This window comes from Triticum aestivum, chromosome 7A, assembly GCF_018294505.1.
Source record: "Triticum aestivum cultivar Chinese Spring chromosome 7A, IWGSC CS RefSeq v2.1, whole genome shotgun sequence".
In the NCBI taxonomy this organism is placed as follows: domain Eukaryota; kingdom Viridiplantae; phylum Streptophyta; class Magnoliopsida; order Poales; family Poaceae; genus Triticum; species Triticum aestivum.
In genome coordinates, this window is record NC_057812.1 from 5,005,768 (window position 1) to 5,032,965 (window position 27,198).

At 43.8% G+C, this 27,198-nt stretch overlaps 2 protein-coding genes and 1 long non-coding RNA gene across 3 annotated transcripts; 2 read left to right on the forward strand and 1 right to left on the reverse strand.

Annotated features, from left to right (window-relative positions):
• The first annotated feature begins 3,886 nt into the window (after nucleotides 1–3,886).
• On the forward strand, nucleotides 3,887–10,234 carry LOC123151531 (DExH-box ATP-dependent RNA helicase DExH9). The gene is made up of 13 exons (XM_044571229.1): nucleotides 3,887–4,174; nucleotides 4,388–4,588; nucleotides 4,693–4,911; nucleotides 5,148–5,489; nucleotides 5,602–5,817; nucleotides 6,365–6,615; nucleotides 6,963–7,086; nucleotides 7,626–7,899; nucleotides 8,380–8,525; nucleotides 8,645–8,794; nucleotides 8,872–9,104; nucleotides 9,564–9,828; nucleotides 9,945–10,234. Exons 1-13 carry the CDS (start codon nucleotides 3,887–3,889, stop codon nucleotides 10,221–10,223), a joined length of 2,988 nt encoding a protein of 995 aa, XP_044427164.1. The 3' UTR covers nucleotides 10,224–10,234.
• A 472-nt stretch (nucleotides 10,235–10,706) lies between these two features.
• On the reverse strand, nucleotides 10,707–12,485 carry LOC123150934 (protein yippee-like At4g27745). The gene is made up of 3 exons (XM_044570732.1): nucleotides 12,228–12,485; nucleotides 11,681–11,784; nucleotides 10,707–11,183 (listed from the first exon to the last, which is right to left on the reverse strand). Exons 2-3 carry the CDS (start codon nucleotides 11,771–11,773, stop codon nucleotides 10,956–10,958), a joined length of 321 nt encoding a protein of 106 aa, XP_044426667.1. The 5' UTR covers nucleotides 11,774–11,784; nucleotides 12,228–12,485; the 3' UTR covers nucleotides 10,707–10,955.
• Nucleotides 12,486–14,589: 2,104 nt separating this feature from the next.
• Nucleotides 14,590–16,213, forward strand: LOC123150878 (uncharacterized). Its single transcript, XR_006475387.1, has 3 exons — nucleotides 14,590–14,729; nucleotides 15,525–15,576; nucleotides 15,695–16,213. It is a non-coding gene; the product is annotated as an uncharacterized lncRNA (long non-coding RNA).
• The last annotated feature ends 10,985 nt before the right edge of the window (nucleotides 16,214–27,198 follow it).

Here is a 27,198-nt window from a genome sequence, read left to right on the forward strand (position 1 = left end):
TTCTTCAAATATGGAATCTAAGACATGCTTAAAAGAAGAAGGAAGGGCAATATAAAAGCTTTTTAAGTAAATTTCAATTTGGTATTGAGGCACATAGCTAGCCCTGATCCTTAATAGTCTATACCAAGCATCTTTCAAAGATTCATCAAGTAAATAAGGAAAAATTCCGGAATCATCTTCATCAAAATTATTAAGATTCTCATTGATAACTCCGGTAGGTTTTTCCATAGTATCCTTATTTATGAGCTTAGCGAGAATAGAAGGGTTGTCCAAAGTACTAAAACTCGGGAGAGAACCCCCAACCCTTTTTGATTCAGACATGGCGGAAGAAAGGCGAGCGAGAAAAAGAGAGGGCAAATGAAACGGCAAAGATGAAGTGGGGGAGAGGAAAACGAGAGGCAAATGGCAAATAATGTAATGCGGGAGATAAGGGTTTGTGATGGGTACTTGGTATGTTGACTTTTGCGTAGACCTCCCCGGCAACGGCGCCAGAAATCCTTCTTGCTACCTCTTGAGCACTTGCGTTGGTTTTCCCTTGAAGAGGAAAGGGTGATGCAGCAAAGTAGCGTAAGTATTTCCCTCAGTTTTTGAGAACCAAGGTATCAATCCAGTAGGAGGCTAAGCGCGAGTCCCTCGCACCTACACAAAACAAATAAATCCTCGCAACCAACGCGATAAGGGGTTGTCAATCCCTACACGGTCACTTACGAGAATGAGATCTGATAGATATGATAAGATAATATTTTTGGTATTTTTATGATAAAGATGCAAAGTAAAATAAAAGCAATGAAAATAACTAAGTATTGGAAGATTAATATGATGAAGATAGACCTGGGGGCCATAGGTTTCACTAGTGGCTTCTCTCAAGAGCATAAGTATTTTACGGTGGGTGAACAAATTACTGTTGAGCAATTGACAGAATTGAGCATATTTATGAGAATATCTAGGTATGATCATGTATATAGGCATCACGTCCAAGACAAGTAGACCGACTCCTACCTGCATCTACTACTATTATTCCACACATCGACCGCTATCCAGCATGCATCTAGAGTATTAAGTTCAAGAGAACAGAGTAACGCTTTAAGCAAGATAACATGATGTAGAGGGATAAATTCATGCAATATGATAAAAAAAACCATCTTGTTATCCTCGATGGCAACAATACAATACGTGCCTTGCTGCCCTACTGTCACTGGGAAAGGACACCGCAAGATTGAACCCAAAGCTAAGCACTTCTCCCATTGCAAGAAAGATCAATCTAGTAGGCCAAACCAAACTGATAATTCGAAGAGACTTTGCAAAGATAACCAATCATACATAAAATAATTCAGAGAAGATTCAAATATTGTTCATAGATAAACTTGATCATAAACCGATAATTCATCGGTCTCAACAAACACACCGCAAAAGAAGATTACATCAAATAGATCTCCACAAGAGAGGGGGAGAACTTTGTATTAAGATCCAAAAAGAGAGAAGAAGCCATCTAGCTAATAACTATGGACCCGTAGGTCTGAGGTAAACTACTCACACTTCATCGGATAGGCTATGGTGTTGATGTAGAAGCCCTCCGTGATCGATGCCCCCTCCGGCGGAGCTCCGGAACAGGCCCCAAGATGGGATCTCGTGGATACATAAAGTTACGGCGGTGAAATTATGGTTTTGGCTCTGTATCTGATCGTTTGGGGGTACGTAGGTATATATAGGAGGAAGAAGTATGTCGGTGGAGCAACAGGGGGCCCACGAGGGTGGAGGGCGCGCCTGGGGGGTAGCCGCGCCCCCCTACCTCGTGGCCTCCCTGTTGGTTGCTTGACGTAGGGTCCAAGTCTCCTGGATCATGTTCGGTGAGAAAAATCACGTTCCCGAAGGTTTCATTCCGTTTGGACTCCGTTTGATATTCCTTTTCTTCGAAACCCTAAAACAGGCAAAAAACAACAATTCTGGGCTGGGCCTCCGGTTAATAGGTTAGTCCCAAAAATAATATAAAAGTGGATAATAAAGCCCAACAATGTCCAAAATAGTAGATAATATAGCATGGAGCAATCAAAAATTATAGATACGTTGGAGATGTATCAATGGACGCACCATGGGCGTCGTCTGACGCAAACATGGTGCGGCGTGCCCGCCGTGCGAGGCAGTGGGCGAGGGAGGCGACAGCAGCCCTCGCGGCGGTGGACGTTGTTGAGGCGGAGTCGCATTCTCTGGCGCCCCGTATGGTGCACTAGTCCGGGCGCCGCAACCGCGTCGTGGTGGATGTTGCCGGCTATCATTGATCTGACGTCCACCGGCCTTCGGCCTCCGACGAGGAAGAATAGGGCATGGGAGACGACGGTCCCTTGAGTCCCATGAGCCAGCTCGTGTCCCATCCCCACTCTACCTTGCCGGCGACCGGACCAACACTTTGGGAAGCGCAGCCAACCGCTGGACATGGGCATGGCGGAGTCGGACGAGCTCAGCTTAAAAATCGGTTTACGTTGGGTGCAATAGTATGGATTCGAGGTATCCAGTTCTATAATGAAATATTTGAGACCTGGCCGGTCACTGTCCGCAAACACGTACGAACGTTTGAGGGTCAGATTTGCCAATTTTGGTTGTAGCTGCTCTCACCTCTAATCTATATACCTATAATAAAAGGGATATTGTTCTAGCGGTACGTCACGGAAATAGCCCCGAAAGTTGCAAAATGTTACACACCTGATATAAAAACGTTTCACACAGAGGAATTCCTCGCTTGGGCCGGCCCATGCAGTAGGGAACTTCTATACTGTGCTCTGCGCGCTGGGGAAGACGCAGCGCGCCCATTTGGGCCGGCCCATGTCCGGGTGACTTGTTTTTAAAATTTTATCTTTTCATTTTTTATTTTATTTTTCGTTTTTTTACTACTTTAGATAATTTGAGACTTCTAAAAAGTACAGAAAAATAAAAAATGATAATTTTTAAATGAAATGTTTAATAAATCATAAAATGTTTCTAGATTCAAAAAATATTTATGATTTTGTAAAAAAATGTATTCTTATTCAAACAATGTTCAAAATTTTGAAAACAAATGTTCGGGAAATAAAAAATGTTCATGGTTTTGAAAAAAGTTAATGTATTTTTTAATGAAAGTGACAAAATTTAGCCAATTCAAAAAATGTTCATGAATGAAAAAATATCTGAAAAATTCAAACATTGTTCGTGACTTATAAAAATTTTATTCATTCACAAAATGTTCGCTGATTCAAAAAATGATCACGCATTTAAAAAATTGTTCGTTAAATAAGAAATATTATGAATTTAAAAAATTGTTCCATCAGTTTAAAAAAAATCGTCGATTCTACAAATATTCGCCAATTATTGAAAATTGTTTTAAAAAATGTTCACAATGCTAAAGATATATTTGAAAATAGCACAAAATGTTCATGAATTAAAAAATATTTTAAAATTTAGAAAATATTTGCATTTTTTTAAAAGTGTTCACGAATTTGAATAATGCTCACGATTTCAAATATGTGCACGAGTTTAAAAAGATGTTCATGATTTCATGAAATTGAGAGTGATTGTGTATCTTAGTGGTGTAGCAAAATATGGTAATGGCCATTGGAGATTAGTATGATTTTTTTCTTCTACTGTAACGCATGGGCCTTTGGTAGTATTCCCGCTGTCTCATAATATAAGAACGTTTTTGAAACTAGTGTAGTTTCAAAAACGTTCTTATATTATGGGACGGAAGGTGTATATACTAAAAAAACCCAGTCGCTGACAGGTGGGCCCCAAATACAGAGGCTCTTCAGCCAGACAAGTTCCACCACTAACCTTTCTCTTTCTTCCCCGCGGTCGACCAGTCGATACCACTCCCCTCCTTAAACCCTAGCCCCCCGCCGCCGCCGCCGCCCGCCGCGCCATGGAGGCCAGCCTCAAGCGCAAGGCCGCGGACGCCCCCGCCGACGGGCCCGACCCCCCTCTCAAGGCGCCGCGCGCGGACGCCGCTCCCCTGCTGCCGGCCGCCGCCGAGCGCGTCGCCTGCCTGCACGACGTCTCCTACCCCGAGGGATACGACGCGTCCGCCTCCGGCCCGCGTGTCGTCGCGGGCGGCGGCGAGGGCGCGGCCCCGGCCAAGACGTTCCCCTTCCCGCTCGACCCCTTCCAGTCCGAGGCCATCCGCTGCCTCGACAACGGCGAGTCCGTCATGGTGAGCAGCAAATCCAATCCCCGCGCCTCCCCGCATCATCCCAACCACGCCGCTCTTGGCTCAGCCTCTCCTGGTTAATGTAATTCCACTGTAAAAATTTGGTCTTTACTTGCTTCCGCCTGCTGGACTGGGCAATTTGTCCTGCCGCCAAGTTTTCCCCACAGGAAATTCAGTGGCTGCCTGCCTGCCTCTCATGCGTGTTTCATCTACCAGGTTTCGGCGCACACGTCGGCGGGGAAGACGGTGGTGGCGCTGTACGCGATAGCCATGTCCCTGCGCAACCAGCAGCGGGTCATCTACACCTCGCCCATCAAGGCCCTCAGCAACCAGAAGTACAGGGAGTTCAAGGAGGAGTTCTCCGACGTCGGCCTCATGACCGGGGACGTCACCATCGAGCCAAACGCATCTTGCTTGGTACCAGATCGATCGCCAACCACATTGAGTTTTGTACTCTCCCTCTGTGCATATGCCTGTTTGGTGCTTAAAGCGCGCGCGTGTGTGTGTGCTCGGAAATGCAGGTCATGACCACGGAGATTTGGCGCAGCATGCAGTACAAGGGGTCCGAGGTGATGAGGGAAGTCGCTTGGGTTATCTTCGATGAGGTGCATTACATGCGTGACAGGGAGAGGGGAGTGGTGTGGGAGGAGAGTATTGTGATGGCTCCCAAAAACTCGCGGTTTGTGTTCCTCTCGGCAACTGTACCTAATGCCAAGGAGTTTGCTGATTGGGTTGCCAAGGTTTGTCTGCATTTCCCTCTGTTTTTCTGTTGTTGCCTTGACTTTGATAGTTCATAAGAGATCAAAAGAAAGTTCTCTGCTCAGTAAAGGGACATGCACATAAATTTCATTATATTGATGCACATAAATGTCAATTTGCCTCAATGCATTTGTTTTCATATATGGTCAACCATTCATCTATATTTCCAGCATATGCGTGTTATGCATAATGAAGGTATTACGACTTTGTTCCTCAGGTACATAAGCAACCTTGTCATATAGTATACACCGACTACCGACCTACACCTCTCCAGCATTATGTATTTCCTGCTGGAGGTGATGGCCTATACCTGGTCGTTGATGAAAACGGCAAGTTCAGAGAGGACAGTTTTCAGAAATCTCTGAATGTCCTTGCCCCTGCTACTGGCAGTGACAAGAAGAGGGAAAACGGGAAGCGGCAAAAGGGCCTCGTCTCGGCAGGCAAAACTAACGAAGAAAGTGACATATTCAAGATGGTGAAAATGATAATTCAGCGTCAATATGACCCTGTGATACTTTTCAGCTTTAGCAAAAGAGAGTGTGAATTTCTTGCTATGCAGGTAAGTTCTTTCTAGATTGTTAGTTGATTTAGAGGATATAACTCTTCTATGGCTCAAGGAAGTAAATGTCTTAGACTCTTAGTTGATTTTGACTGCCCTGCTTGTGTTGTAGATGGCCAAGATGGACTTGAATGGAGATGATGAGAAAGTGAACATTGAAACCATTTTTTGGAGTGCCATGGATTTGCTTTCAGATGATGACAAAAAGCTTCCCCAGGTTTCAAATATGCTTCCCTTATTGAAACGTGGCATTGGAGTGCATCATTCTGGTCTGTTGCCCATTTTAAAGGAAGTGATTGAGATACTTTTCCAAGAGGGCCTCATCAAGGTTAGCAAATGTTACTGATCGCATGGCTTCTCGGACTGCCACTGTTTCGTAGCATATTTTTGGAAGTATATTTTTGGAAGTATGGTATTATACCCTAGTGGGCTATTGCTTTGTCTTTGGAAGAATAACATCATTATTAGCTTTTCTCTTGAGCTAAAACTATGTGCCTTAAAAGTGAGGTTATAGTTCTTGGTTTCAGTGTTTCACATCAAAGTAACAGATGACGGATTTAGGTCATCAGGATAGTTGCTGTTGTATTGCAGTTTTGTAGTGAACATGGAATGTTCTTCTTGAATTTGCAATGTAAAAATGTGTATGTTAGGTTTTTTGGTAAGTGGTAACCTTACTCTTATATGAACAATAGCACTGTAAAACTTGATTGAAAGAAAGTGAGAGGTCTAAATTTTGCCAAGTATTTTACTGATCTTATTCTGTGTCATGATTTATGAGCTGATGATTTGGGAGTATTTATTTTATTTGAATTGTAAGTGATAATTGTGTTTTGTGACTAATAATTTCTTGCTGATACTGAAATCTGCTGTTGTAGTGTCTGTTTGCCACAGAGACATTCAGTATTGGATTGAACATGCCTGCAAAGACTGTTGTGTTTACCAATGTACGTAAGTTTGACGGAGATAGGTTCAGATGGTTGTCAAGTGGAGAGTACATTCAGATGAGCGGCCGTGCTGGTCGTCGAGGTATTGATCTGCGTGGTATCTGCATATTGATGGTAGATGAGAAAATGGAACCCTCAACTGCCAAAATGATGCTGAAAGGAGGTGCTGATAGTTTGAACAGGTCTGTATCATGTATTCTTTGCTCCTACTTCTATCTAGAACAATAACATACATACATTCCAGCTGAATAGTGTGAATGGAAAGACCATCTTGAGGAGAACAGAGACTGGGATTTGATGTTTCACTTGGTTTGCACTATGCTTGAAAATTTTGTTCGCCATATCTATTGTGATAACTGGGTAGTTTCGTCCATTCATGCTATATCAGTTCATTGCATCTCGGAATCTTGAGTTAGCATCGCTTAAGTTCTCATTTACTGTTTCTGTATCTCTTATGTTTCTTCCGGTTGCTTAAATGCATATTTTTCTTCTATATTGCTGGCTCTGATATTATTATCTTCTTGATTAGTGCCTTTCATTTGAGCTACAACATGTTGTTGAATCAACTGCGCTCTGAGGATGGTGACCCGGAAAAGCTTCTTCGGCATTCATTCTACCAATTTCAAGCAGATAGAGTTCTCCCTGATCTCGAGGTCTGTTAAAATTTTCTAAGCATTTTCTTTCTTTGAATAAACTTATACCATTTGTAGTCTGCCTCTTGTCCTTTCGCCCATGATCCTGTTAGTTAGCTTTGGGCATACATGCATGTTCTTTGAATCTCATGGATACTTTTGTAAGGTTGCTGTAATATATATTTTGTAGTATAATTATTTCTAGGGGTATTCCCCACTGTTTAAATTAAGATGTTCCTGCCACAACAATGTTTTATTACCTGCCTTTTGCCATTTATTATGATATTGTTGCATGTTTAGAAAGAAGAAGTTTGTTCAGAATGGTACCTGAACTGTGTTGGTTGCGTTCATGAGTGTTCACACATGCATACGTGCAGTAAACCCTTATGTTGGATGTGTCAAGAGGATGCATATACCAGTTAGAATGGCAGTTAATGTTGGTAAACTGGCTGGTGTCACCTACCATAGCAGTGCCTTTCGCTCTACATTGAAAACCCCAGCAACCAAAGCATTGCTGCAAGGAACTTATCCTGACATTCCTCTGTTTGAATTTTGTGCAGAAGCAAGTCAGGGAACTGGAAATAGAAAGAAGTTCCATGGTTATTGAAGACGAGGAGAGCGTGAAGGACTACTATGATCTCTTACAGCAGTACAGAACTTTAAAGAAGGATGTCCGTGATATTGTACTTTCGCCAAAATATGTTCTGCCTTTCTTGCAATCCGGAAGGCTTGTTCGTGTTCAATACAGTACAGATGGGTCCACCTTCTCTATTGACGAAAATGTGTCGTGGGGAATTATAATAAATTTTGAGAAGGTGAAAACCAATGCTGAAGGTAACATACATACACTTTTCTCTGTTAGTTTTGCTATTTTATTCATGGGGTTCAGTGTTAAGATCATACAGCTTCATTTTATAGAATTAACCTGCCATTGCCAAGTGGGCAGTAATCTCCCTTTATGAGAAACTATATAGCATTCCCTTTGTGGAAGATCTGAAGCCTGTATGAGCTTGGTGGCTAATTAGCCAGTTACACACTGCAGCCATCATGGCAGCAATCTCTGTGTGAATGGTCAGTAAGCTCACCTACATTAACCCGTTTTGTTGTGTCAGTTGAAGGAATGACTCCTTCACGGGTTCCCTTCTTTGATCCATCAACTCACACAATGGCTTAAGCTTGTTTGTTTCAGACTACCTCGTTCCTACCCTCTTACAATGTGATCCTAACGTTTTATGGTCATTGCTTTACAACACATAGGGGGAGGTACTGTCTAGCTATTTTGGCTCCGCTGACTTCTGGTTTTTGTTCTTACAGAAAGAAGACCCGAGGATTGTGATTACACTGTTGATGTCCTCACCAGATGTTCTGTAATCAAGGACATAAGTGGAAAGAAGACAATGAAGGTTATTCCTCTCAAATCCCGTGGAGAACCGGTTGTTATTTCATTGCCACTTTCTCAGGTAATTTACTTCTCCCATTTCACCAGTTAACCTGTCATGTTCCACTTCTAACCATATTTTATCACATTTCAAAGCTGTTTGTTTTCTTACTCTAATCCTAAATTGAACTAAATAAACAGATTGATGGACTAAGTAGCGTTCGGATGTACATACCCAAGGATCTTTTGCCTGTAGAAGCTCGAGAAAACACATTGAGGAAAGTTGACGAAGTGCTTTCAAGGTTTGCTAAAGATGGGGTTCCTCTCTTGGATCCAGAAGAAGATATGGAAGTAAGAATATCTAGTGCATATCATATTGCCATGCTTCCTCTTCTCATTTTCAATTCTAATGATTTTGTTCCTTTCAGGTAAAATCTAGCTCCTACCGGAAAGCTGCCAGAAGAATAGAAGCTCTTGAGAGCTTATTTGAGAAGCATGACATTCGTAATGCTCCCCATATCCAACAGAAGCTGAAGCTCTTGCATGCTAAGCAAGAAATAAAAGCCAAAATAAAGTCCATAAAGAAAACAATGCGGGCCTCGACTGCTCTAGCCTTTAAGGACGAGCTCAAGGCACGAAAACGAGTTCTTCGTAGGCTGGGGTAATGCATCCTCTGACACCCAAATTTTATTTGTCTTTGGTGTGCTTGCATCTCGGAAAATTGCAAAATGAAATTCCATGTTACCGAATATTGGGTGAACTAGGCAACATAACATTCTCATGTTTGTGACAAAAACCCTTGCTGTTGTGCCCTGCAGATGTTGGATTCTTAGGAAGCACAGTAGTATTCTTTGAGAAAATATTTGCAGAACAAATTTATGATCTTTCTGCTTGGGCACCTGATGGAAACAAGCACAAAACTCTAACTATTCTGCTAGAACAATCGTTGACTATTAGAGTTAAATAATAACCTCATTGTTTGAAAATTAGAGATGTATTTCGTAGATATATGGAAGTTCATGTTATTTGTTTCATGCATGAATAGAAAGTACTGTCTGCTGCGTCAATCTGCATTTTCTTGTTTTTCATAAACCTTATTGGGGTGTCTTGTTGATTCCAGATATATCACCAGTGAGGATGTAGTCGAAATAAAGGGCAAAGTGGCATGTGAGATCAGCTCAGCTGACGAACTGACATTGACCGAGCTTATGTTCAGTGGTACTTTGAAGGATGCTACTGTGGAGCAGATGGTGGCCCTGCTTTCTTGCTTTGTTTGGCAGGAAAAGCTTCAGGATGCCCCAAAGCCAAGGGAGGAGCTCGACCTGCTCTTCTACCAGTTGCAAGAGACGGCGCGAAGGGTCGCGAACCTCCAGCTTGAATGCAAGGTACTCAATAATGCTAGTACCAGAAAATCATACCATATCAGTTGTGCTGTTTTGATGCTTCAGAATTGCATCCCAATTGCTGAAACTTGTTTTTGTTATGGCCCTGCTGATGACAGATCCAGATCGATGTTGAGAGTTTCGTGAACTCCTTCCGCCCCGACGTGATGGAGGCCGTGTACTCGTGGGCCAGAGGGTCGAAGTTCCACCAGATCATGGAGATGACACAGGTGTTCGAGGGCAGCCTGATCAGGGCCATCAGGCGGCTGGAGGAGGTCCTGCAGCAGCTGATCCTGGCGTCCCAGTCGATCGGCGAGACCCAGCTCGAAGCCAAGCTCGAGGAGGCGGTCAGCAAGATTAAGAGGGATATCGTGTTTGCTGCGTCGCTGTACTTGTGACTCTCCTGTGTGGTTGGGTTCCATCACAGGAGCTCATGCGCAGGGGGGGGGGGGGGGGGGGGTAGAGAGGTTATCATGTCTGCTGTTCTTGTCCAGCGCCATCGACATGGACACGGTCGGGCTCCCTTGACTGGTTTGCTGTAACACGGAGCGGCATGTTGTCGCCATGGCGGGGATACAATTTTGTAGGCTGTAGAAGCAGTAAGTCGTGATTGAATTGATTAGGGTTTTGGTCCAAGGACTCAAACTTGTATCCTTTTTCTTCTTCCCTGTACACAGAAACAGAGAATTGGACTAGAGATGTACCTGAATTGATATGCGGAGAATGACGAGTGTCTGATAGTATTTTTCTTTTGATGTTCCTGAATTTTGTTTTCATCTCAAATCAAATCAATGTGTTTGTGTTGCTTGTCATGAGCCATCTGTTTATGAAAATCAATGAGGAAATACAACTAATCTGAGCAAGGAAATACAAATCATACATTGTCAAACCATCCATTTTTATTTATGACCAATGAGAAAATGGCTCCCACACAAATGAGGATAATTCTGTCTCCCCACACAACAAATCACAAACCATTTCAAAGAACAAATTACAAATGGCATGGAAATAACACCAACAGACTGGTAGTAGTAGTTTAAAAAAGAAGAAAACGGACTGCAGCTATGTACAAAGAAGAGAGAGCATTCTCCTGGGAGCACACATGGTTGGTTGAATCTTTGTTTAATTTGCTACCAATTCTCCTGCACGATCTTGGCCTTTTCGAATATGAACTTGCCTTCCTTGTACTTCTGGGACTCCTCATAGGCGCGCTCGTACTTCCACCCGAGCACCTCGCGGCAGTCACGGCAGTGGATGTCGGCGACGGTGTGGAGCCCCGTCATGAGCTGCCGGTCCTCCTTGGCCCCCGTGGTGACGTTCATGGCGTGGGAGAAGAGGAACGCACGGCCATTCCTCCCCTAGAACAGCAGCCAAAAGAGCAGAGTATTAGAATTTATCCTCCAAACACAATCAAAATTGAGATAAGACAGATCATAGCATATCATATCGAGGTCTCGACATCTGAATGGAGCTCCTACATGTGACAGCCTCCTGCAACTGCTGCGACAGATAGATCACAGTGTATCTCTGAAACTCCAATATACTCCCTCTGTAAACTTTTATAAGAGCGTTTAGATCACTAACTCGTATATTTGTTTACAGAGGGAGTATATAAGTATAGAAACACAAATGCTAAACTCAACTACAGAAACGTGCTCAGATTGGATAATTAATTACAAGTCCGCAGCTAGTTTTGTTTTAGCCTGACATCCCCAAGCAGTCCAACATTAAACTTAGGTTCCTATTGATTGATTAAGCTCTGTCTGTCCAATCTTGACCCCCCCTAATGCAGCTAAAAGTCAGCAAGGAAGAGAAGCAAATTAAATAATTGTGCTTGGTTCTACTTCTTCTTCACCTGGAAGGCCTTGGAGATGATATCGTCGTGGAGGCAGACGTGGTTCCGGCAGTGGCAGCAGCTGTACACCCGCGGCCCGACCAATTCTGCCATCTATCTCCTTCCTGCGGCCAATCCGATTCACCGAACGAATTAGGAATCTAACAAGCGCACAACGATATCTTCTTGTCTGAAACAGAGCATGACTGACTGCCCAACACTTTTAGATAGGAGTACATAATATGTCTATGTCTAGTTTATCGATGATTCGCGTTAAATGATCATCAGGGGATGAGCACAGTTAACTATCACTATTAATATGCCTTGATCAATAGTCATCTTCTTCGTGTGATTGTTGTTAAGTAAACATAAACAGATGCTACAAAAACTGCAGGCAAGGGATTATATGATACTCTCTCGTAGTATATAACAACAATAACAACCCAGCTGCAGGTTTTTTTTTTCTTTTCTGTACATGTTTGGTTTCTGCACTAGCGAGAATCACTAGTGTAGTGGTGGCCACCTGAGGAACCCTCCGATCCGATTGAAAGAGGCGAAGCATACATACCTTGATTGCGCCGATTGAAAGGTAAGTACTTGTTGCTCCTCCAGTCCCTTGGCCACTCGGCGTGCAGATTGGATGCGCGGCGGCCGGGAAGTCGCAGGAAGGCTCTGTCGATGTAGCAGCCGGTGGGGGCGACAAGGAAGGAAGGGGAATAATCGGGAGGGGAAGACCTAGCTTGCTAGAACCAAATCGCCATGGAGTTTCTTCTGTCCGTCCGTCGATCGATTTGGGGGAAAGGAGAAGAAAGACTTTTTATTTTTATTTTTTTCCTACTAGAAGAAAAAGAAGAAGACGGCGGGGAGAAGAAACGAGACGTGAGGGGCTGGGACCACTCCCCTTCTCAGGAAATATGCAAAATGTCTCAAAAAAAAGGAAATATGCAAAATCACTTGTTGTTAATGGTGATTCTCAAATATGTGCTTCTCGTGCAAGGAAAAAAACTGCGTAAAAAAACTTCACGACTTTTTTTTTCCTTTTCCAAGAAACACGGTTGTGCTTCTCACAGAAACAAATTTGTGCTTCTCTTATGAAAAGATCATGATTTTTTTTGCCTTTCCGAGAAGCATAGCTGTGCTTCTTGTTGCAACAAATCTGTGCCTCCACGAGAAGCAAATATGTGCTTCTCGCGGAAGCAACAAAACTTTGCATGATTTTTTTGTGCCATTTTTTTTTGCTTTTTTCAAGAATCTGTGTCTCCACAAAAAATAAATCTATGCTTCTTATGGAAGCACAAATTTATTTTTTCATGCAAAGGAAAAGGATTCCTTGAATTTTTTCCTCCAAAACCTAGCTGAGCGCCCAATACGACATGTGACGATGTGACAGCAGCTAGACGCGCCACTTGGCACGGCTTTAAGGGGCACCAAAAATGACTGTCAGAGGTCCCCGCAAGAGGTAACCTCCAGTTAATTGCTCTTAGAAATATACCTTTGGCTCTCGGGCGTATAAGCACCTTTAACTAAAAAAGGGTGTATATGCATCTGCTATGGTAAAAAAAATGGTAACTACGAAAAAAGTCCAAAAGTCATTTTTTAGAAACAAACTTGACCTTCTGTTGTATTGAAAAAAAGTTTTTTTCTTCCACCAAGAATACCATGAAAGTCATTCCATGGTGGATTTATTTATACGAGTACAATACAAGGTCAAATTTGTTTCAAAAAAGTTTACGAGTTTCTTGAATTTTTGTAATTACTAAATTATGCTTCCATATCAGGTGCATATACACCTGAGAGGCAAAATTGCTTGTCTCTAGGAAGGGAAAAATACAAGTGCACTTTTGAGAGTTGCTGCTTTAGGGCATCTCCAACGTTGACTCTAAAATTGGACATTGTATCCGTCCGCTGACTCATGGGAACCAGTACACGAATACTGATGCGGCAGCCGACCATCCAACTATGTCCGGATACATTCCAAACCGGATTTCAGCAAAGCAGATGATACATGCAAACCGGATGATTTTCATCTGAATGAAAGCACATTCATTACATTTTCGACATATTTCATTAAACAAAAGCGACCGGACCTAAACCTAGTCGACGCTCGTCTTTCAAGTTATTGTTGTTCCCCTCCGGTGTTAGCCGTGTCCATGCCCGGCGGAGATGAGACCCGTGAAGTGAAGGCGTGGTCACTGGCGAGGAAGAGTAGGACATGGGAAAAATAGGAACCATTTGTTTATGTTTTTTTAACTATGAGTTTGTTCCTCTTTTCATGTTTTAAAGCACAAATTGTTCACACTGTGAAAAAATCATATTAGGTTACTTTTAGTAAAAAGTTCATGCGGTTCAAAAAGTGCAGATGTTTTTGGAAAAAAAATGCTCACATTGTTTCTTAAATCAAATGTTCACATACTTTAACTAAGAATGTTTACGCCATTCAAAAAATGTCCACTTACTTACATATAAAAAAGTGTTTACGGTGTTAAGAAACGCTCACGTCACATTATTAGAAAACAAATGTTCACGTGCCTTTGTAAAATTGGTTTATGATGCCCAATTTTCTTTAATGTTGTTTTAGAGAAGAATTCCTAGAAAAATGTTGGCATGTCTAAACTACTTGTGAACAAAAGTTGTAATTTTTGTTTTTGAGTAACAGCAAAACTTGTAACAAGTCCAAGTTGTTTGCTGGAGCCACGCAATGCAAAATGCATGACTTGATAGAAGGCCGTGAACTTGTAGCTTGTACAGTAGAACCCAAGTCCTGATTAAATTGCTTGGGCCTCGAGTGAATGGGCCGTAGCAGCTAGCTAGCTAGCGTAAAAAAAAAAGTAGAGGTAGAGCAGAGATGAGCACACTCTCTGTAGTGTGCTCTGCTGCTCCATCGATTCGATCCATCCCCACCCAGATGGGAGACACGCTCCCCGCCCGGCCGGCCTTCCTCCAGGTTTCTTGTCCATCCCCGGCGGCGGCGGCGGGGGACTAGCCTGTCTTGGCCACCGGAGGGCGAGCGAGGCGTTGCCGTCGCTGCAGCGCGGCCGAGTGCGAGCAGGGGGACGCGCGCCGGCCGGTGGTAAGATGCACGCGCGCCTGTATTACTCCACTCCACTCCATTGAAGCTAGCTATTTCAGTCAGTCCCCCCATCTCCATCTGTAGCTTAGATGCAACTCGTCTCCACGGATTTATTTACAGGCGTCTCCCTTCTTCACCAAGGTTGCCACCTACTAGAGAGACTTGTACTGTAGTAGATGTGTGCAGTCTCTAGGGCTACATACACATACAGGGGCGCCCAGGAGTTCATGCCGGGGGCGGGGGATAGATGGGAAAACAAGCTTACCCTTAGTAGTCTACTCTAGGTAACCTAAGAGCAACCCAATCCGTCAAACAAATTAAGTAAGAAGAAGATAATAAAATCAATGATAATGCTCGTCTCCTACGCTCCTGTGTTGTGTGTGACGCTCGTACATCTTTCTGATTTCAAGACAACCCGAGCGATTTCTTGTGCAAATAGACAACTGAGTGAGTTTTTACAGTTTGCTTCTCTAGCAAAGGTTGTTTATCAGGTCCCGCAGCTTGAAGCTGCAGATAATTCGTCGAAACGAACATATGGATATGGCAGGTCTTAGGAGCCTACTCGTGCAGCTAGATGGAAGAACAAACTTAGACATCGAACAAACTTAGTCCACCTGATTGCTAGCTCTCACTGCTCCTGCAACACCTGCAGACCTTTTTTTTTATATATATGGATAAGCTATGGATAGTCCACTCCCATCAAAGCGCCACTTTTTTTTACATGGTTGGAATGTCTGATGTGTATGGTAAGTTTGGAGGAGGTATTGAGCAAGTTACATTTTCTTTCTTTAGCAGTGTATGGTAAGTTTGGAGGAGGTATAGTGCATAGCAGAGCAGAGCAGGGGAGGTACATGCTTTTTGTAACTGCTGCTAGTTATTTCCTCATGAATTTTGCATTCCAAGTTCTGTTACTTTGAACAACTAGTTTTATCAACTAACTGGGGGCGTGCATTTGTTCTATTCAGCTGGCCGCAAACAAAGAACATTGTGCTCCTAAAAAACTACTATCTTCAGCAAAGCTAGCCAACCAGGGACCTAGAATCTCCATCACTCCATCACCTCGAGTCTCAAGCAATGGGCAGTGAACTGCTCGCAGCAACGGTTGCACCACCAGCGGAGCATCCCTTGATCCCGTCCACGACCACTACCACCACTACCGCCGGCAACGGAACCATCACAACAATCACCACCACCACATGCTCCTCCGCCGCCAATGGCACCACTACCACTTCCACCACTACCGCCGGCAACGGAACCATCACAACAATCACCACCACCACATGCTCCTCCGCCGCCAATGGCACCACTACCACTACCACCACTACCGCCACCACGACCACAACAAGAACCACCACAAGCACCTCCAACGCCACAACCATTTCATCCCACTGTGATGAGGAGTTCGAAATTTGATGGCTGTGCCCATCTGTATAATATTGCTGGACCTCCTTCTTTGGTTGGTGATGATGGGAGCACAGGGCATGAAGTTGAAGCTTCTCACTGAAGCTTGCATTTGTTTGTCATATGAGGAAATTGCTGAAATCTGAGATGGGCTCTAGGCCCATATTGCAATTTCTGAAAAATCTCTAAGGGCCCATGTGGGTTATATGGCACTAGGTGTAGTGGGAAGTTTAGTCCCACCCCGGAAGTGGAAGGAGAGTTGGAGTGGTTTATAAGGGTTTCTCTTCTACATGCTATTGGAGCTTGAGAAGAGAAGCGGCCCTCGCGCACTCCTCCTCCGCCGCCCGCCTCGCCACGCCACGCCACGGCACGGCACGGCACGGCACGCCTCGTCACGACGCGCCGTGGGTTGCGGGATTGAGCCGAGCCGAGCTCACACCTACCATGTCCACCGACGCCGACCGTGCCGCCGCCGAGAAAGCTGAAGCCGACAAGAAGGCCGCCGAGGACGCCGCTGCTGCCACCAAAGCCGCGGCCTCTGCGTGGCCTATTGGAGGGTATAACTCGTTTATCCCGCTCCTGATTATTTTCATATTGCCTCTGAGTTTGAAGGGTCTAAAGAGTGATGGTGAGTCGAGTAGCATGAATTGTCTATCCAAGGGGTCGCTAATGCGTTATTTGTATAGGATCTCAGTTATTATTGTCAGCTAGATCTACATAATATGCTTCACGCGGAGCCCTTACTTGGTTCGATTGGCATTTTTCTTATCATCCATCCACATAGGGAGAAAGGCCAAGGGCCCAGTGGAGTGATAAAATGAACTATCCAAATTAAGCTAATCCCGTGTCCAAGTTCAAACCCCACATAGCCACTCTTCTTGATCCCCCACCATCACTTGAACCGAAGAATCAACCCGTCAAAAGTTAGTACGCACTGCTAGATCCTGGAAATAGCTCATTATCTGGTAAGCACACGAGGATGCATCACATATATATGTGACATCCGCAACCTCAGATTTGGGTTTAGCACTTACCTGTTTCCTTCCATCCAACCTGGGAAGGGATCCCTCCATGTGCTCTCTATGACACTTGGCCTGATTGTTACCACCGGTATCTCTCCTCGCATGCAGTTGATGACCATCTCGCCCATGGCCTTTGTGAACACATAAGTGTCTTGCCAACCATAGAGTTTGGCCCTATGAATAAATAAATTGCACAAATCAAATACTTCATGTGTGTATTCGTATCTACAGACATGAGAATGTAACAGGGAAATACTAGAATACCTCGACTACCTAACTCTTTCATTTCTTGAGTAACAGAAGCAGAGGCAGAAGAATGCCTTCTGGAGTCAAAAGCCAACTTGATCTCAGCCTCGATATCCAACACGGTATTCTGATGTGCCGAAAAATCTGAGGAACCTATCCCTTTTGTTATGGTATCCCCTAAGCAAAATGGCTTCTCTAGTATGAAACCTTGCCTCTGCCCATTCACATATGCTGTTTGGCCAAAAACATGACATGTAAACATACTGCTAAAGCTTGTTTGTAAGCTTTTGAGATTAATAGAAACAGGTTACCATTTGATTTCGACCACAAGAAACTCTTATTTGGCATTCTGACCTGTTGATACTTGCAAGAAGAGCTTCAGTCTTCGAAACCGCTGCGCGAAACTCATTATCCGGAATGGCCCCACGGTGTTGATGTCTAGTGCTACATCATACCTGTAAGTTGCAATACTTTTATTGCTATGGAATGTGAACTTACACATTTAGTAATGGAAGCAATCCTTGGTGCAAGACTAGTATAGCTTCACGAACCTCTCATCAAAAGTGGTATTTGCTGCAGAGTTTACGATAACATCCACTTCTTCCGCGATCTCTTTGGCTAACTCAGGAGCAATGCCAATGTAGGCTTCCCTGAAATTACCAACGACTGGAACCTGCTTGCTTAATACAAAGCTGTGGTAGTTTTTCCCATGGATTTCCTGTAAACATCTGAACAACTCAGTATCTTCTACCTGTATTGCAGACGGAAAATATGGTCATTTGCATGAAGAACAGAAAGTAGTCCGAAGTAATCATCATACCTCGTTCTTCAATCTTTTCATGGCTGCTTCATTGTCCTTGGCCTTGATCAACACGTATATTTTACCAACATCAGGATTTGTCCTTAAAATGGGATCGATAAGAACTGATGATCAGAATCATACAAAGTAGAATGGAAGAACAAAGGAAGGAAGTCAGGTAGCTTAGAGCAAGACAAAGGCAGAATGGAAGAACAGCCTAAAAGTGGGGGGCCAGACAGAAACTGTCTCACTCAAACTGGCATTTGAAAATGCTACCCGCCCTTCCCCTATTTCTGCATTTCATTCTTCTATTCCTTCTGCTTGCTTTTCTAGTTAAGCTGCTCATAAACTAGATCCATAACTTACTCACTCAGATATTTACTAGAGCTTGGCAGTGAATGAAGGAGACTCCGAATCCTATTCAGATTGCACGGAGGGCTTGGAAAGAGGCCTCTCGTGTAAGATAAGATTCCATTCCCTCCTATCGAAAGGCTCCGGTAGTAGAGCTCAATTCGGAATGTTGATATAAAAAAGGGCAGATACAGAGAGTTAAGGAACAGATGTTGTTGATCAAGTCTTTGGAACGTAGTTAGTCCCATCCCTTCCATCCGGCCACTAGTCTAGTTCGGTCTCTTTAAGGAGAGAAATCCTTTCTCTTCTCTTGCTCTTGCGGCGGACACAGTGATTCTTCGTTCTCTGGTTGATGGCTTTCAAAAGTAAATTCCAGAAAGAGCCATTTGATCCCCATCAAAGTCTGCATTGAAACCCTTACACACTAATATACTTGATACTCGATCTATTTCACCGTACTTCTACTTCCTAACATTAAGAAAGTTTAAAACAAGGTCCTTCAAGAAGAAAGGAAGCACATGCTTGAGACCATTACGATTCCTGTTAGTGATGGTGCACTTGCTGCTAATGTTAGCTGTATTCAGTCTCTGAGTGGTCTACCTGTTGCTGCATCATAACCGGCTGACTCCTCTACTGGTTGCTGCTGGTTTATACCTGCATTCCAATCCGGTTTGATTTAGAGAGAAATCTCAATCCAGCCTCAATATTTTGGATTGATCAGACCGCCTATTGTAGAAGAGATTGCTTGCTAAAAATAGTACCGCATTTGTGCTTAAGAAAAGGCTTTCTTGTCCGGGGTCTATATCCACTTTTAATACACCACGCACCCCACTACCAAAAACTTCTCTTTCAATTCTAAACAAAGAGAAAGCTCAGGCGGCTGCTCAACGAGGAGGTTCATGCTCGTTAACTTACACTTACTTTTAACACTTCTCTACCAGTTCTCTCTCATCGTGGGCCAAGCAGTTCTCTCTCATAGATAAGAATATCCTGCTCTTAGCACCGGTTTTCACTTCGTGTAGCAGCTTCTTCTTCTTTTGTCTACTCAAACACTTCATCCATGAGAACCAAGTTTTGATCAATGATATATTCAAAAAGTAAGAGCTACTCTATTAATCTACATACCTTGTCTCCGGCCACCATGTTTTCTCCGAAGGGTGAAGGCGGATTCTCTGAACTTAAAATAAGGGCGAAGGATACATACAATATGCCGGGTCTAAAGTGAAGTAGTACAGACACAGGAAATCAGAGAAAAACTTAGAGAGTCTCCATAATCTAGACTTCTCGGTTTCTTAATCGGTGTCTATCTTACTAAGATACTTGTGCAGCTTAAGGTGCTGGTGCTCCACCCCGCTCTAAGAAGTATGACTGTGATTTGCCAATACCCAAATGGGTAGTGTACTGCTCGCTCCCCTTCTTCTTAATTCAGACTTGTTTGCGCACACAACCTTCCTATAACTTTCTGACCTGGATCCAACCAAAGAAGGAAGATGTATGGCCTCCCTCGAACAAAAGAAGGAAGTATGGGAGTTTACCGGTAGGCAATGACCACAACCGAAGTAAAGTGCTCAGCTCAAAGAAAGAAGGTGGTGGGGGCTTCGAAGAGTGAATAAGTTCGTTCGCAGTGATGTGTAATCTCTTCAAATCGAGAGAAGAGGTGTAAAAAAGAAATGCTTTTAGGCAGGCTTACTTGCTTAGTATGTATTTTTTATACAATCAAAGACCAAGGTCGTACGGATAGCAATTCTGGACCATAGGCATAGCAGCACATAGGTATTCTCTCTTCTTTCTCAATTCAGGGAGGACACTATCTTAATTCTTGTGAAAAGGCAGAAGCAAGTGAAAGGGCAGCAGTATTATATGAGTTCTAAAAAGAAGGGCGAAAAAAAAGTCATGTATGATAGTGGTCAAAAGCCTTCCATAGAAGGGAATAGCAACCTGACTAGAAATTCATAGCTGACTAGCGTACGAACGAGTTGGTCAGGCTATGAATGAAGGCTACTACTCTTCAGGAAGAAGGTACTAATAGCTCGCTCAGAGGTTCAGTCAAGCTCCTCACTCTTGGTCTGGCGGGGCATATTAGATATAGTAGTGGTGTTTTGAAAGCTTCTTATTTTTTCTAATACTATAGTAAGAGTAGGTCAGGTACAGCTTCTTATACTAGGGATGCTTTTTTGAATCATTGAAAAAGCTTTCGATAGTCTTAGTAAGTTTCAGAAAGGAGAATACCAAGGTTGAATCGAAGATAAAAGTCAAGCAGGTCACACCGCCGATGAGTTGTGTAGGAAGGATTGCTTGTCAAGCTCTTGCGGAATTTGGACTTATTATTTTGACTTATGGCTCTGAGAAAAACCCTTTTCTAGATTAGGCTTTTAGATCTACGAATTACGAGAGAGATCTCCGAAAGTATAAGCGAGATGCTCTTACACCAGAAAGATAGTATAAGCTAGTTCTCACTAGCCGGGCCCTTACTCCTACTACTCACCAGCCGAGCCCTTACTCCCATCTACTACTTCTTATTAAAGCTGCAAGTGCAGAGGGGAATTTCGCAAGCTAGGAGGAATAGAAAATCCTAACTAAGAAACAATCAATCAGTCCACTAAGTCTGTTAAGTAAGAGTTATACGAAATACTCTGATTCAATGTATGAGTGACTCAATCCCAAAGGTCAATCCAGCCAGCCGATTTTCAACAACAAAGGAGTTCACCGTGGAAAGATAAAGTCTAATGACAGACACTGGTAATTCTCTCACTGGGCCAGCCACTAGAATCAGTCAATGAAAAAGCAAGCAAGGAGATGTCCTCACTGGACATTTATCCTATTTGTGAAATCCTTTCTATGTTTCTGAGACCCGGAAACCTGTCAAGTAAGTAGGGATTTCTTTCTCCCCATCCATGGTTTCTTTTACTTTTTTATAGGCGTCCGGCGCATGCATACAACCATTCCTTCTTCTCCTCGGAACGTCAGGTCGGTCGGAAAGAAAGCGCGGTGTAGCTGGCATCAGCATCTCTTGTTAGGTTCGCACGCACAAGGGTGGTGGGTAGGTCTCTTTACGTGTCCCGCGAGGCTTTGATCTTTCCATGTATTGGCGCATAGAGATTTGACTGAGCAGTTGTATTTCTTTTATGCACATTTACTTATGTTGATAGAGGGAGTGGGATGAAAAACGCATAGTAGGAGATTGCCTACCTACCACGTCTCGTAGGAGACCCAAACCTCGCATACGGGTGGACCGAGTCGGGTGAGTAGGCTGGATTGCTAAGTTCTACCTCCGTTTGATCCTCTACCGGCTCTAGTGGTCATATAAAGGAACACAAGCGGGTAACCACTTAGGGAACTAGGACCCGGTATCTGCTGATTCCACTGGAGTGACTTACTCTCGGAGGGAGCACCGGTTCTTGAATCCGTTAGCAGTACACGTAGGCGCGCGAGCACTACGATATCAGAACTTACTTTCTTATTCCATTTTCGTGCTTAAACAACAATTCGCCCGTGGGATGATCAGTGGGGTTGATGCCCTGTAATCATACATAGTTGGACTTGTGCGTGCCTTGCTTGTACAATCAGAAGCTCCAGGAGGAACCTTCCATGGAGGACAGGCGGTGAGCTCTGGATCCTAGGACTGTGACACGATGCAACACTTCCCATTTTAGGCGGAGCTTGCTTTGGGACTGTGGATACACGACCTTTTTGAGGACAATGTCGCCTTGGAGAATACTCGCTCTTTAACTCGGAGTCGTAGAAGCTAGTGTTGTCTTGCTTGCTCGAAACGTGCTTGAGGAGTGATGTGTCTCGTATTCAAGCGACGTTGCTTCGGAGAGCGACCACCAAGGAGCATCTTGAAGTGGAGTACGATGACTTCTGCTCCAAGGGAGAAAGGTATGCGCTTGTGAGGCGGCTTTTGCTTGCAGAGTTGCTTTTGAAGATGATCCACCCCATTTTCTCAGAAGAGAAGTCAGAACATGTGTTTTTCACGACCCGGACGATAGAGAGCACTTTCCAATAAGCATTACAGACTGATCACATGGTACTCTCTCTACGCCCAATGGACCTTCCTCTACTACGCCAGGAAGAAAAGCTGGATCGACGTGTTATAAGCCGTCACCATAGCGGAGAGAAGCTAGATGGCTTATCGATTGCTAGCTGTCAGCATAGGTAGTATTTTGGTACCAACATGCCAAGATAGCGGAATTCTTCACAGGGAAACAACATCTTGAACTTGGAAATGACCGTTTCAACGAAAACTGTCTATTTATGAGAAATGCTATGTTATGTTTTTTCCGCCCGGTGAGTAGATACGAATCGAGGTATTGATCTGTTTTGCTACTAGGAGGGGGGTTCGGGTACACGCCAGCTCTTTCTCATATAGCTAAAAAAACAAGTGATTTTGTCTTGTCAAAGTAAAATACTCGGGGCAATCTACTCATATCAAGCGGGTCTTAGCGGAGTCCAATTTATCAAAGTTTCATTGTGACCTTTATTCTGGTTAGGGGCAAGCAAGAAAGGGCGAATACGGGAGTTTTATTGTCTTTCTGGGCAACTTTCCCAAGTCGTTCCACAAGAGATAAAAAGGATATAATGGTGATGAAGACAAAGCGCATAGAGCGCATATAGTTACCTTTTCATTTAATGAATTTCGTATAGAGAAGCAAGTTCTCATATCGGATCTGGAGATGCTTTCCTGTTGGTTAGTGGTCCTACCCGTATCGATCCTTCTATTGAGAAGCACCATCTGGAAAATGAATTACCCGCAGCTCGAGCAGAACTACTCCGAAAGTCATCTTAAGTAACTTAGGTCACCTAAAGTCACACTAGTGCCTCCATCTCAAGGAATCTATAAAAGATACCTGAAAGCCCCAAGAAGATATGGATGCGATAAACTCTCTGAGCCGAGAGGTGAAAGTTCCGGTGGTGATGGTGGGCGGGCCAGTCGATCCGTACCGATGCTTACGTTCGGCTTTGCTCCTATCTTAGCAATCCGAACTTACTATTCAAGATGGGCTCCTGGCAGGCTGGAGCCACCTACTCAATGCGATCTTCCGAATGGAATGTATCAAGAGCGTTCTTCCTTTGGTCACTCAGGTTAAGGAAACTATTCCTACTGTACTCGAGTCGAAAGCTGTTAGCGCTGCATGCGCAAGGTTCCCGTTCACTTCGTATTACTTCCGGGCTGGCCAAGCCGACCGAACGGAGAAAACACCCGATCCGATAGTGGAAGAAGAGAAACTCGATGCAGCTGCCTGGTCATAGATCTTACCCTATGTATCTCCTGGGAACTTCACACCCACACAATAAAGATATTGGGAATGGAGACTTCGAAGACGAAAGTGATAGTAGCAAGCAGGCTTATCGGCGGGCTAGGGGTCTTTAACTAACACAAGCCTGAGAAGGAAGCGTTCATGAATATCAATCATTAAGAAAGTTGTCCTTGTTTGTGCGTTAGGTATTACAAAGGACGGAAAGAGAAGGAAGAAGTGTTGGTCAGGGTATAACATGGGTCCCTACCAGGAAGGCCAAATTATGCTGTCTATAATTACATCGGTAGGACTTTTCCCAAAACCTATAACTGGGTGTTATAGCTGAGTGTGTTTGCTTCAACGCTTGGATTTATCCATAGCTGAGGCGAGCAAAACTCCCCTCTTTGTTGTCTCTGGCCATCTCGGGTTAGGTATGCGTTAGACACCAGAAATGGGTTGTATATGAATAAGAATTTGGACGCGTGCGGAAACACGTTCGCTCTACTTCGGCCTAGAACTGAGGGGCCGACACAAGACCTATTTCGTTTCGGGGTGGACGTCTAGTTCAAACAGTTGAGGGGAAGCCAAGAGAAGACGCTATTGGCAATTAATCAAAGGGTTTTGTTTGATGCGAGTAAGTAAATTTATCGTGAAGATCTGGCCAAGCTATCGTCGGGTGGAAAGGTTATTCTTTGCCAGTAGTGCCCTCTGTAGGAAGAATCGTAAATGCCGGAGGACGCGTTCAACATGAATTGTCACTGTGGAATGAAATCACCTCTCGAATCGAGCAAGAAATGACTATTTATTTGATAATAGCGAATTATCACAAAAACAACCAAGGGTCCATCGACCCGATTGAAACTGTCTTCACTGCGTTGAATCGAAGGGAACTACTATAGAGAGTGGAATAAGCTACAAGGCATAACACTATGAGCTTTTCTTTAGATAACCTTAATCACACCAGCTTTTCCTCATGGGAGGGTAAAGGAAATAGGAATGTATGAAATCTATCCCAATAAGAAATGCGGAAGGTTGTCAACTAGAAACCTGTTATCACTCTCTTCTTCCGATCGTCCCATCAGTTTCTTGTAAGCCTGCTTCCTCCGATGATCGGTTGCGGCTAACTTCTCTCTCTTCATCTCTCTGAGTTCGCTTCTTGGTAGTAGTTACCCCTGTCAGAACCTTTGTCTACTCTTTCGTATAAATACGCTGATCTGCCAGCCAGCCGAAAGTAGAGAACCACATTGTATGATCTGGGGAAACTCTCTGTTATAGCAGCGATTTCTTATTCATTCAGGGCGCCCGTTCATGTGTTTTTAAAGAAAGGATACCTTGTGATTCCAGATTTCAATAGAGATTCGATTCCTCACATCTAAGGGAAGACAGACACAAATGCACAGACACATTATCTGGGGGTGTCACCGTTTGCATCGTATCAGTATCATAAGAAAAGATTGATTGTTGTGAGTGATTTTACTACCCTTCCAGACTTAGCAGGTAATGAAGCTGCTGACGAGGGAGGAAATGTCCGTTGAAAATAAAGCGAACCAGTGGGGCTTAAAAGTCACTCTTTGAATAGTTTTTCAGACCGTTAAGTTGTCAATCTTTCCAATGATGAGGCTCCAAAGTTTATTACATTTCCTGGTCTGCCGAGGACAGCACTAGATTGATTGCTCACCGACTTTCATTCAGATACCAACCCATCTTTTTATCAAAAGCATGGAAACTATCTAATCGAAGATAGAATTCACGCCTGTGAAAAGTAAGCAATTTCATCATTTTCCTTCGCAACACAGCTCACTCAATTGTAGAGATACCGAACAGTTTGAGTGATCGATCGACCTTGTCGCACGATGAGCCCATTCTCTCTCTTCCATCCCGCCTTCTGAACCGAACCCTGGAGAAAGACTTCTTGAACAGAACAGAGCAGCAATTCTAGAAACTTCCATTTTCCATTGATCTGGGCGTTGCTATTAAAAGTGGGTCTACCCGCCCCGGCGTGACTCACACTTGACCAACCACTTCTATCTAAGAAAATACTTAGGTAGGGTCAATCTCCCTTCGGGGTTTACGCGTCCTAGTCCGAACCATTGGATCGATCAGAAGAAGAAAGGCAAAGGAATTGAAAGGTAGAGTAAGAAGCATCGCCCAGCAGAGTGATTGAGGGAGTCTTCCCCAGCCCAATGGTCTTCTTTTTGTTTTTCACTCTCCTATTTGGATTTTGGAAGAGTTCTACTACTGTTTCAGTAGTTCTAAGACCCTTCCTTCCCTTTTCAAGTGCTTGCTATCCCTCTCGCTCTACCCGTCCAGAGGGAGCCCTAGTTTCAGCATAATAGCCTCGTTTTGAAGCGCTCGCTTCATATGGACGTACGTCGAACAAAGGAATCTTATCGGCATACCCACCTGCTGGGCGTGGTTCACTTGACCGACCAACCGACCCAATAGTAGGAGTAGGCGGCTGGCTTCTTATGTGAAGAGAACGGATGGAGAAACAGATGCGCGAAAGAACTAGTCCCTTGGAAAGCTTCGTTTTCCTAACCCAACCTAAGCATAATGAGCTGGTTATTTGAGTATCGAAGCTGTCGAGTGTTCCATTCTTTCGTATGTAGACCCCAGCGAAGAAGGAGAATCAGAAATGGAACTAGTCGAACACGCATAATAAGATACCGGTTTTAGGCATAACCCCGGGTTAAATAAAGTAGTAAAGGAGCCCAATCTAGCTAAAGAGGGGCTTCTCCGCCACCATAACCAACTAGCTACGTAGATGAATTATCCTTGCGTTCAGCTATCAAACCCATCCACTAGAGCTTGAACCCATGCTTGCTCAAACCATATGTTTTCTCTTCTAACGAGCATGGCTTCCCTGTCACCTACACTAGAGACGTCTCAACAGTTTAGTTTATTCATAAGCCTAGTACACAAGGAGGGTTTTAGCACGCACTAGCTGTACTGTAGTATGATCTGGTATCAGCTGCTGTCTCTCCTTGCTATTATAGTTTAGTATAGGTCGCCTCAAACTCAAACAAAAACGGGTGCACAGTTCTACTGCGTCTTATCGAATAGTGCTTTTGAGTCAAAGTGCAATCACCATTTCATGTACACCATCTTTGTCAATATCTGCAATTACCTGTAGAAAAAATGTGAAAAACAACTCAAGGTCATTTACAGACCGAACAGCAAAATAGGATCGATCGCGAAATCAAAGAAATCTTTCACCTCACTTCTAAGATGAGCTAGCGCTCGCATCACCTTTCGATATCCTATATTTTGGATATTCAACAAGTAGCATTTCCACGGCATTCTTTAGATGGATTTCACTGCCCCTCATCTACTCCTCAGCTGGGTATCTATTTATCAATACGGTGCTTTAGTGACGGATTCTGGCATCGCATGGATCTCTTAATCAAATAGGG

Coding starts and splice junctions, on each gene's coding strand:
- LOC123151531 (XM_044571229.1), top strand. CDS start 3,887: ATGGAGGCCAGCCTCAAGCGCAAGGCCGCGGACGCCCCCGCCGACGGG. Junction 6,616..6,962: donor GGTGCTGATAGTTTGAACAG/GTCTGTATCATG, acceptor CTTCTTGATTAG/TGCCTTTCATTTGAGCTACA. Junction 7,087..7,625: donor GAGTTCTCCCTGATCTCGAG/GTCTGTTAAAAT, acceptor AATTTTGTGCAG/AAGCAAGTCAGGGAACTGGA.
- LOC123150934 (XM_044570732.1), bottom strand. CDS start 11,773: ATGGCAGAATTGGTCGGGCCGCGGGTGTACAGCTGCTGCCACTGCCGG. Junction 11,184..11,680: donor TCATCTCCAAGGCCTTCCAG/GTGAAGAAGAAG, acceptor CTGCTGTTCTAG/GGGAGGAATGGCCGTGCGTT.